Raw genomic sequence first — 12,069 nt, 5'->3', positions numbered from 1 at the left:
CTTGTAGACTCATGTCAAAGTGACCAGAGTTATTTGTGATCAATGGTCGGCGATGTTTAGCAACAAAAGATACCAGAGATCAGATTAGGAAACAATTTCAAGCATGACGAATTAAAGGTACATGACCAAATAAAGCAAGTCATTGCTGCTGAATGAACACCGATCTCTCTATATAAGAAGGGGGCTGGACGTCAGACTGAGACACGACCAGCCAAGGTGAGTGTGGAACAGTCTTTTATTAGCAGGAGCATCAGTTTGGTAAACAATGCAGGGCTTGACCACACAATACCAAACACCACACACTGAATGCTGAATTGTCTGTGTCAGGCTTCTTGTACAGTCAGTTCAACTACAGTTACTAATTGAGACTTTCTTTTTTCTTCAGAACCCTCATTAGACCATCATCTTCTGAGAAGGGAATAAGGTATTTCATTTATTTTACTACTGTTTCATTTTGTCAAACAATAGCTGAGTACAGAGAAGATACAGTATGTGATAACTGACATTTTGTTGAATGACTTTATGGTCATCAATTGTCAAACTTGTGTGTTAACAAATAAATTAACATAGCTAATGTTGTATCTGACTTAAACAATTATGCCTGCAGCATTTAATTGTAAGATTTATCAAAACGTTAATAGCTTTGTTCATTAGTAAAGTACCATCATGACAAGAGATACAGACTGACTTCAAGTCCTGCTGCCTGTTCTTACCTGCCTGCAGTAAAGACTCACCATGGGGGACGCAGAAATGGAGTGTTTTGGCCCGGCGGCCGCTTACCTCCGGAAGCCAGAACGAGAGAGACTTGAGGCTCAAACAATTCCCTTTGATGCTAAATCAGCGTACTTTGTGACCGAGCCTGCAGAGATGTTCCTCAAGGGGAAACTTGTGAAGAAAGAGGGGGGGAAAGCCACCGTGGAGACCCTCTGTGGAAAGGTAATGTTGATGGCTGTTTTAATTTGCAATGAAAACTGTTTGACAGACTGTGTTTTCTTAAGGGAGAAATGTATATTGTATATTGGTTTGAAATACCAGTGCATCAAGTGCATGTCTTGTGTTGGAACCAAATATGTTTTTTAAAACTGTACGGGGTGGACACTCATTTATTTGAGCACCATTAGGAGGTACTTGAGCTTTAATTAATGCTAATTTATAATTCTTCTGCTGACCAATTAAGAGAAAAATATTGTATTTTTCTACTCCACTACATTCATCTGATTATTTTTATATTTGTGTTAACAATAAAGAATATCTAAGAATAAAAGCAACAAATGGTTCATCATGTGATATTATAGGTACAAATACACAAGGTAAAGATAAGTAGTACATGTATTAAAAAAGAATCTCCTCCTTTGCAAAATAAATTATAATATAAATTATAATTAAAAAATATGACATTTATTCTGAAATGGTCCACTGTGCAGAATGAGTATTGTACTTGTTCCTACCTAAGTTTATTTTGATCAAAAGACATTTCTGATTTTCAATTAGTAACTAAGTAAAAGTTCTGATTTCATCTACCACCATTATGAATACCGCCTTGTTTGTCAAAACTGAAGGTCTGTGTTTTTCTTTTCTTGTTACAGACTATCACTGTTAAAGACACTGAAATCTTCTCCATGAACCCTCCGAAGTACGATAAGATTGAGGACATGGTCATGATGACCCACCTCAGTGAACCTTCTGTGCTGTATAACCTCAAAGAGCGCTATGCAGCATGGATGATCTACGTGAGTTTTGTGCTGGAGAGTGATTTATTTTATTGTATGCACATGTATTTGTAAAAAGATTGATCATCCTTTGATATTTCACACTGTTGTAGACCTACTCAGGGCTGTTCTGCGTCANACTGTAAAAGCACCTTGATGGCACTCTCTGAGAGGGATGGATACTCGTGTCCCACAAGCAGCCAAAATATATCCAGACGTAGTTCCCTGAAACTGAAGCACAGGGAACTACGTCTGGATATATTTTGGCTGCTTGTGGGACACGAGTATCCATCCCTCTCAGAGAGTGCCATCAAGGTGCTTTTACAGTTTCGAACCTCCTACTTGTGCGAGCTGGCGTTTTCCTCACTCGCATATGTCAAAAACAAGACCCGGACCCGGCTGTCAGTGGAACAGGACCTCCGCGTTGCGCTGTCCACTATCCCCCCACGCATCAAGAGACTCTGCTCACAAAAGCAGGCACAAGTGTCGCACTAGCACCGTGTAACGGTCTGAGAAATGTTTATGTTTGGATGTTCATTTGTGTGCCTTTCTTATAAATGTATGATTTATGATTTTGTCAATCAGTATTATCTGGATAGCGAAATGCAGAATGTTTCATATTTGGGATGTGGTTGATGAGTCACATGACCACAGTCAGGTCAGAGGGCATTGTTTCATCCCTCCAATTCTATTAAGTTATTATTTAATCTAAGTGATCATAGGCCTGCCTCTTTTGAAATCCAAATGTAAAATAATAACTGTATTGATATGTATTCGTGTTTTTACACAGGTAGGCCTACTATTTTCAGCCAAAACAAAAGAGCCTACTTAGTAGGCCTGTTTATAATATTGAATTCATCATAGAAATGGTGTTGACATTTTTAGTCTGGTTCTTGCTAGTATGTGTGAATACATTATTTGTTCTATAAAATGTTCTATTCGATTAAATACACATTTGAAAACCAATTTATGGTGTATTTATGGTTTTTAGTTTAAGCTCTGAAGTGGTTTTTAAATCTACAAAAAGTTGGGGTGCCTTGGGGTCGAGAAATATTTTTCAGGGGTGCCTTGGTAAAAAAAAGGTTGGGAACCACTGATCTAGAGACCACTTAGAGTAAATTATAATCCATATATAATGCATTATAAGAGGGATTATGCAGAAAATCATGGTGTGGCTGGCAATTATAATACATGAGCTATATTTATAAGTAAATATAATGTACTGTTATAAAACATTATACATATTAATGAGTGGTATAAAAACCTTTTCATTGGAGACATTTTTAATACAATGACTGTATATTAATAAACATTTAAAGGTGGCCTCATGTCTTCTTATTATATTATATTATATTATATAGGATTAGATTCAACTTTATTGAGATTACACAGGTAGTACCAAGAAAGGTAAATGCAGTTATAATTTAACCAGAAGTGCAAAAGAAGCAGTAAAGTGGAGTATAATATAAGTATACTGACGGATACAAAATATATAGTATATACAGTATGAACAATAGTGTAGAAATTGAATACAATATAGAGCTGGTATGAATATAGGCAGCAAATATAGACACACTAGAATGTAAAATATGAATACACTATTAAGAAACTCTTTAAAATATTATTATTACAATTAATTGTATTGTAACATTAAGGTGTGTTACAAGGATTTTATTATATGTGCGTATGCTACTCATAAATGCTAAATGTTTAAACGTCATAATGCATTGTTCAATGTGCAGTGGTCGATCGTGTCAACATAGTGACATTTTTCTTGGGAACAGAACTAATTTGACCTCATATCATTAAAACTAGTCAAGGAAAAGCAGTCCTGTTTTTAGACTAATCACATATTATCCCAAAGAATGTTCGCAATTACTGAGGAATAAATCAGGCATCCAAAGCCATGCATTGTCTTGGTTGCGTTGCACAAAGGAACAGACAGGCAGTGTTTGCCCGAGCCCTCGTTTTATTTTTGCACCTAATACTTTCCAGCAAGTCTGAGCCATTGCAATTTCTATGGCATTGTGCCTCAGAAATACAATTGACCTTGAACTACACACTGTCTGGAAAGTGGAAAGTCAAGGGGGGGCAGAGCAATTTATTTTTAATGTGAGTCATGAGATGGAAGGAGATGTGTAAAAACTGCGATCTCATTTGGTACTCTCACAAGGAGGTTAAGTATCAACACAGTAATTTCAAATAAATCCCAACATTAACTTTTCACAGTGACTCGGGACAAATTATTTGTAAATGTAGAATTAAAAGAGGCAGTAATACATGTTTAAAATATGATTGTTAGTTGTCGTGTACAAAGGTCGGAAGTGAGACCCTGTTGCTGCCATGTTTACACTCTTCGACATTAGTTTACATGACTTCTAGAAATCTGCCTTCACAGAAAAGCGTGTCAGGTTTCTCCCACTGACAGCGCTCTGTCACAGTCTGAGGATTCATTTTCCCCTTTTTTTAGATTCATGATTTGCCCTAAAGTCTCACACCGTACTCTTGCGAACCAACAGAATGACAAAAATGTTGCAATATACTGGCTCGGATGTCTTATTTCCGTGGTTGTTTATGAGGGTGTGATGATCCTCGAGCTCAGACGGATGGCAGACACAACCTTTTTAACTGGGGTCGTCTGGCAGGGTCAAAGGACTTCAGCTTTCAAGGGACTGTCTCTGAAATCTGATATCACCAACATTATCACACAACCTTCCAGTGACACATCAAACAGGGGGTTAAGAATATTGTTACATATCATTATCTTTTTTTTAACCAAATATATTTTTGTCTTATTCAGTTTTTTTTAACTGATTATGAATGAATAATTGATTATGGTAGTAGTTCCCAAACATTTTCTGCAGGGCCCCTCCATGTAAGATTAAAAATGTTTCAACTCTAACAACATTCATTGCTTTTATTGGATTCTTCTCAAAATTGCCTTTCTGCACAGAAATAGCAAGTTCACCATCTCGCTGAACCTTTTCTCTTCAAGATTAAACCTATAACTCACTATTTAAATTACATGTTTAAATTAAATCAGAATGTTTCCAGTTTGATCCTGCCGAGGTTTACATTTGGCTCACATTAACAATAAAGGTCCAAATGTGTACTGAAAAATGTCTTTCTCTCTAATTACATGGTCTTGATATTTTTTAAACAAATAAATGGGTAAATTATGGTGTCTGATCATTTTCTTTTTTTATCACTTTCACCCTTCATATATTCCAGCATGTCAGATTACACCTCAACATTTCTGACAGTAAACACCAGGCTCAGTTTTTGACCCTCAGTGCGCTGAAAGTCAAAGGGTAACAGGTTTTCCTGTCGACAACTCAACCGTAAGTATGACACATGAGTAAAGGTTTTGACCCCTGTAAATCACCTCGTCTATAGGCGCTGGTGACTCGGCTTGTTGTCTTACATGTCGTGCTTCATGAAGGTTTATTTGTCTGTAAACTCCTTAAATGTATAATGAGGCTCCATTGTCCGACGTGGAATCTTTAGTGAACAGATGATAAGGTTTGTGTTTCCGCGTTTCTCGCCTCAGTCACTTGTGTTGTCTCAAGGGTGGGCACGTATTTATAAACCTTTTCTTTAAATGGACTTGTACTGTGTGCCTTTGACAGATGAACTGAAGACAAGGGCAGACAACTAGCTCGACCTTCTCTTAAGGCAAGTGTTTGTTCCCCATGCGCGACAAGAAGGGGATCACGTTACACGATGTGTAGTATCGAGCATTCTTTCCTTGTTGAAAGATGACACTGAACTGGCAAAGATGGCGAGAGGGCATTACATACTCATGACTTCACACCCTGCCAAAGAGGACTATATATTCTATAACAATGTGAAACTTGACCTCTTATGCTCCCGTGTGTGCTTATTTGGAAGAAATACAAATATAGCTGTCTCCTCCACAGTGTTCTCAGAGCTCAGCCATTTGTCATTGCCTCGAGTCTTATTGTGGAACAACCTTTGATATGAAACACTCAGTTCCTCGGTGGTCTCATGCTCATACTGTATAAAAAAACTACTGAAGTTTCTATCAATATTTTAAGCCTGAAGATTTAAAACGTGTTGGGTTTATCTACAGGGGGTCAAATCTTTAGGAGCAACTGCCTGTAATGATACCAAGAAAAAAAAGAATGACTTTAAAAGATTACCTTACTAATAATTTAGAAAAATGTAACCCCTTTTGTCCAATTTCTATCATTGTCCAGCAAGCTTTAGGTCTTAAATCAAAGTTATAATATAATGATTAATTAAATACATTTAGCAAACAATTATCTAATTATGATAATGATACAGTATGCAGTTCATAAAACAGTTAAAAGTCCTTAATTTATGATGAAAATTCTTCCATCATTTCGGAGATATTAAAAATATATAAAGATTGAAATGTTTAGTTATTTTCGTATTAAATTATATTAAATGAAATGGATTACTGTAAATGCAGTGCTAGCACAGAGCTGTTTTGATCCCTGCAGATTGTGGAAGATAACCAGATATCTTAGAGGGAGTTACTGTAAATAACTGATGGTAAACAATTGTTAAATGTTATTTTAAAATACATTTAAAAAAAGCTTTTAATGCACACAGTACCATTGTGATTGTTTATATAATGCATTATGAACATACATATACAGTATGTTACAATATGCTTTTAGAACCATACAATTATAGTAACAAATTCATACATATCCATGATGCTTTATGGATTTATTTTTACAACACATCATGAAATCTATAATGACTTAATAAGGTAAGGTATCTGCATTAGAGATGGGCGTTATTTAGTAAAAAGCTAAATTATTTTCTCTTCATATTTGCTTCCAATTGTTTTTAAATGATTGTGTACACACACACACACACACACACACACACACACACACACACACACACACACACACACACACACACACACACACACACACACACACACACACACACACACACACACACACACACACAACACACACACGACACTACTACTCTCACACACACACACACACACACACACACACACACACACACACACACACACACACACACACACACACATACATTCACATTCACTGTGTATCACTGTGTGTTGAAGTACACTAATTGACTAATAGGTGTATTTCCATCACAGCTTGAGATGGTCTAACACGTGTTTTCGAGGCACATCACATAACTCTACGGTCACAGGACTGTCAGTAACATTATCACCACGAGGAACAGATTTACAGTTATCGTAACCTGCAGGACTTTCACGTGATAACAGGCAACAGTTGACGACCCGGTTATTTTAAAAGAGGAAGCTATACACTGCTGCTCAGATATAGACACAACATACATGACTCATTTTAGGTGGACTGAATGGCTGAAATAGTTTAGTTCATTATAATGTATTCTAACTTATTTATTTGTATTCTTAATTGTGTATTATATAGATACTATATCTTTCTGTATTTTTTTCAATGCTCATTTGTTTAAATAATATTGTAAATTATCTTAGTAAGACTTTAAATTCAAAAAAATTTATACATTATTTTCATTAAGAGTGATGTGAAACAATCAGAATAATGGCACAAACAAGGTATTCAAATGCTTTCAGATTTATTTCTTGTTACATACATGACACATCAAAGGTCATATTTTATGATTTCTTGTGCTGCGTTTCCTCTTCTCTGATGCTCATTCTTCAGCCTCCTTTCCCTTTAAATCAAGAAAAAACAGACAGTGAGAAGTTAGTGTTTTAACCCTTTGTCAAGAAGTAAAGATACAGGGCTTCGTTTTATAGTATAAGTATAATATATAAGTATGATTATATTGTACTTTGAATAAAATTAAATATAAATGAATATACCCTGACGATCTCCCGACTCTTTGCCCTCAGCTTGTTGACCTGAGACTCTGCGATGTCCGCCCGCTCCTCAGCCTCCTCCATCTCATGCTGCACCTTCCTGTACTTGGACAGGTGAGTGTTGGCCTGCTCCTCCTGCAGAACACCAATTTAAAGAAGTGACGCCTTGAACAATTCGACCCGTGTACGAGATGAAAAGCATTCAGTCAGGATGCATCATGCTGTCAGTCTTCTGGTGTTAGTGACACTGGTTTGACACCTATTTGCATTGCATGCGTCAAATATTTCACACTCACAGCCTCCTCAGACTGCCTCTTGTAGGCTTTCATTTTCAGCTGCAGCTTGTCCACCAGGTCCTGAAGTCGGGCGACATTCTTCTTGTCCTCCTCAGTCTAGAGGCAATATATAGTACAGGCGGTTTGAGGCCAACACAACCATCATTGCAACGTGTCAACATCTATTGTAAAACACTTGAGCGAACATTTCCTACATCCTACACAGTTAAGCCATTTCAGAAAGACTAACAAGACCAACCAAGCCGATTGCAAATACTAAATATATGAAATAATGCATAATAACAAGACCTTTAGAAAGGAATAATGGATTATGGTTGCTGATAGCTTCATGACATAATGTGAGCATAATTTGCACAAGCTATCGGCTCGATGCTAATGATATAATAATGATAACGAGCCCATGATGAATTGAAGCTGAGCACAATTTGCCCTTTTTCACAGATTGAGGGGGAAGAACTAGATAGTGTATTTGTTTAATCATAACTGTATCTTCATTCTTGTGTCTTTACAAAAAATACACGTGGGGCAGCTTTCATCTTTTTTTTTCATTAAAAACAAACAGTCATTTTATATACTTTCACCTCAATATATATGTTTTGGCAAACATATTTTGTACTTCAGTTACCAAGAACTCTGAACATGCTTATTATTTCACTGATCTTTTCGAATTGGACTGTTTTTCAAGTAGTGTCGTTTGCATATAAAGTTCAAGGTAAAAATCTGTTGAACAGATCTTTAAATATCACTCATGTGATCAAACGTATAAGCAGCTCCTCGTTGTATTTATAGCTGCAATGCAATGTTTATTTTCTGGCTGTGCTCCCCCTCACCACTGGGCTGTTGAAGCGTCAGAGATATTATGGTGATTACCGCCCTCTAGAGGTTTCAAAAAAATTCTACATCCAGTTTTTCAACATGGCAACAATTATAAAATTGCTTCAGACAATATCACATAATAATAAACAATTTGCGTGACTATTTCAAAAATACGTTTAAGGTGCACATTGTTTTGGTTCTCTGTACCTGGTAAGTCAGTTCCTTCACTCTGCGTTCATATTTGCGGACGCCTTTAACAGCTTCAGCTCCACGTTTCTGCTCCGCCTCCACCTCAGACTCAAGATCACGGACCTGAAAGATAAGCGGGGGTAAAAGTCAGCAGGTGAACCTCAATCATAACTTAATTTTATGATGAATAATAATGAACTTACCCTAGCCTCCAGTTTCTGGAGCTGCTTCTTGCCGCCCTTCATGGCCAGATTCTCGGCTTCATCCAGGCGGATCTGCAGGTCCTTCACTGTCACCTCCAGGTTCTTCTTCATCCTCTCCAAATGAGAGCTGGTGTCCTGCTCCTTCTTCAGCTCTTCTGCCATCATGGCGGCCTAAACATGGAGTGATTGCAAGAAGGCCAGTAAGCAGATAGATCAGGAGAAATGCACCCATTTTATAAAACAAAGGGAAAATAAAAGGATAGGTTACTACAGGAAATCACTAATGATGAAATTACAAAGTCCATAAAGTTAATGTCAAATTACTTTATCCCACGATGTGTTTGGTTATACATTTTTGATTAAAGTATTTCCCTGATATTCCTTTTATAGTTTACTGATTGTTTTATTTGATAAAATAAAGGATATAAAATAAGAGCACCAACTTACTAAAAGTACTACTTGTGTATAACCAATATGGATTGACATTGCTCAAATATAAAGTTTCCAACATGTTGATGGCTGATAATGACACTATTTTCTCTAACCCAGGTTGAAAATTATACTTTCTTAATAATTAGTTATTAGTAACCTGTGTAAAGTCTCAATTTCAATCTTGGAGCTTCTGCATAAGCAGCTGGGCATTGAATACATAACAAAATACTTAGCAGGACTCACATCAGTGATGGCTTTCTTGGCCTTTTCTTCAGCATTTCTGGCTTCCTGGATAGAGTCTTCCACTTCCCCTTGGATCTGGACAAGGTCAGTCTCTAACTTTCTTTTAGTGTTGATGAGATTTGTGTTCTAAAAAGGAAAAATATACAGTGAGGTTGCAAATGGTCTATACATTTAATACATGTCCTTGTATTTAACAGCACTGATAGAATAGAGGTAAGAACCTGAGCGTTCAGCAGTCCCACTCGCTCGCTGGCATCAACCAGCTCCTGTTCAGCCACTTTGCGGCACCTCTCTGTCTGCTCCAGTGCTGCTCTCAGCTCCTCGATCTCAGCCATCATCAGGTTGTTCCTGCGCTCCACCATGGCAACCTGCTCCTTCATGTCCGCCTCACCTCTGAGAGCTTCATCAAGGTGCAGCAGGGCATCCTGAATTAAACATGTCATAATTTCATCAGCAATTTCCATATGTTTAAGCCATGTAGCTTTATTTTTGAACATATTTATGTTAAATATTCAAGCCCAACCTTAAGTTGTCCCTGAACGTTTCTCAGCTGTTTCTGGGCTTCAGCTGCCTGGCGGTTTGCGTGGCTCAGCTGAACCTCCAGCTCATTGAGGTCTCCTTCCATCTTCTTCTTGATTCTCAGGGCATCATTCCTGCTCCTGATTTCAGAATCCAAAGTACTCTGCATGGTCTCAATCACTCTCTGGCTGTTTCTCTTGATCTGCTCAATCTCCTCGTCCTTCTCTGCAATTTTTCTGTCGACTTCATTTTTCACCTGGGTGAGCTCGAGCTGAACACGGATGATCTTTGATTCTTCGTGCTCCAGTGTAGCCTACAAAATAAAATGTAAAGTGATAACGTTTAAAGTATATGGATGGTTTCAGTGTTTGAATCAGGAAGCACCTTCTTTGTAAATAAGTTGTTTAAATACCTCTGCCTCTTCTAGGGCAGCCTGAACTTCTGCTCTATCATTCTCGGCTGTCTTCTTAGCCTTTTCCAATTCATGAATTGTCTTCCCAGATTCCCCAAGATTTTCAGTCAAATCTGTGATTTCCTCTGTTGAGAAAACAAAACACAAAACCCACTTAGTACATTAAAAAGCATTTCCCATCAAAGATTACTGTAAGTATTAAATTGACACTAAAAATGATGAACACTCTCTGCAGCTCTCAGGTCTTCTGTGAGGCTGTTCTACAGTCGCAGGCCATAATAACAAAAATAAGCCTCCCGTTAATATAAAAGGGCCTTGTGATGATCTAAAAAACGAATCTGATAAATAGCTCTTTAGATCTTTAAAAACTATTAAAAGCAATTAATTATGAAGCAAAAAGGTATCCAGTGCAGAGACTTCAAAATTGGAGTAATGTACAGTCTCTGTCTGGTCCTCGTTAATACTTATGCAGCTGAGTTTTGTTGCTGTAGAGCTATATTAGTTTTTGGAAGACAAAAACCAATTCAACAGGTAATACATACATTTGTTGATTTCAAATAGTGGTTCATAACTAAGTTTGAGATTCTGGTTTCAATATATTATATTGGAAGTTTTTAATCCAGTTTATTTTCCTGAGCTCCAGAATCAATAACCAGGACTTGGCCCCAATTGAGCTTTAGAAAATGCTCAGCCATCCATAGCTTACTATTAAAAAGGGCATATATTGGTTCTGAGTCATGACATGATAATGTATAGATGTGTGTCGTCAGCATAACTATGGAAACTTGTCTCCTAATGATGCTTCCAGGTAGTAGCATATATAAATTAAAAAGTGAAGGACCTACAATTGAGCCTTGAGGAACACCACAATTAATTATATAGCTCTTAGATTACCATTAATTAAAGTATAGAGTACTAAATAATGTTCTTATTAGTACAAGATTCAAGCCAATATAAAACAGTAAAGTGCCAACAAGATTGTGAAGTTTATTTAAAAGAATCAAATGGTCTGTAGTATCAAAAGCAGCACTTAGGCAGTGTAGTACTTAACTTGGTTTTGAAATCTTTTTCAGTATAAATGGTGCCACTGTTAATGATTTAACTTAGTTTAGGGTTAACATTTTCAACAATGTATCACAAGAGGTGATACAAATGTCTACAGGATTTAAAGTACTTAATGTTTGTTGTCTTACGTTGCAGGTTCTTGTTCTCTCTCTTCAGGGTCTCCAGGTGATCTATCGCTTCTTCATATGAATTCTTCAGCTTGAACATCTCTGTGCTGAGAGAACGAGCTTCCTTTAGAGATCCCTCCAGCTCTGCCTGGCTTTCCTCAAACTTCTGCTTCCACTCTGCAAGAACCTGAACATGTAAAAAACAAATTAGTGTATTATGTCACCTCACA

The 12,069-nt window shown here is 37.1% G+C and overlaps 2 protein-coding genes across 2 annotated transcripts; one reads left to right on the top strand and one right to left on the bottom strand.

The window, feature by feature from the left end:
- Positions 1-237: 237 nt before the first annotated feature.
- On the top strand, positions 238-1,855 carry LOC104968138 (myosin heavy chain, fast skeletal muscle-like). Its single transcript, XM_010797712.1, has 5 exons — positions 238-258; positions 386-424; positions 724-936; positions 1,587-1,730; positions 1,823-1,855. Exons 3-5 carry the CDS (start codon positions 736-738, stop codon positions 1,853-1,855), a joined length of 378 nt encoding a protein of 125 aa, XP_010796014.1. The 5' UTR covers positions 238-258; positions 386-424; positions 724-735.
- Positions 1,856-7,317: 5,462 nt separating this feature from the next.
- LOC104968137 (myosin heavy chain, fast skeletal muscle-like) lies at positions 7,318-12,026 on the bottom strand (the record flags this gene model as incomplete). Its single annotated transcript, XM_010797711.1, has 10 exons — positions 7,318-7,409; positions 7,561-7,692; positions 7,854-7,949; positions 8,877-8,981; positions 9,062-9,232; positions 9,737-9,862; positions 9,958-10,161; positions 10,260-10,568; positions 10,668-10,792; positions 11,861-12,026. Coding segments are annotated over 10 exons (1,455 nt in total), but the record flags the coding sequence as incomplete, so codon positions are not given.
- Positions 12,027-12,069: the final 43 nt, after the last annotated feature.

The sequence above is a fragment of the Notothenia coriiceps genome, unplaced genomic scaffold (genome assembly GCF_000735185.1).
Source record: "Notothenia coriiceps isolate Sejong01 unplaced genomic scaffold, NC01 NC01_scaffold00038302, whole genome shotgun sequence".
Lineage (NCBI taxonomy): Eukaryota > Metazoa > Chordata > Actinopteri > Perciformes > Nototheniidae > Notothenia > Notothenia coriiceps.
Note: the sequence above shows the minus strand (reverse complement) of the source record. Positions and strands in the feature narration are given on the sequence as shown.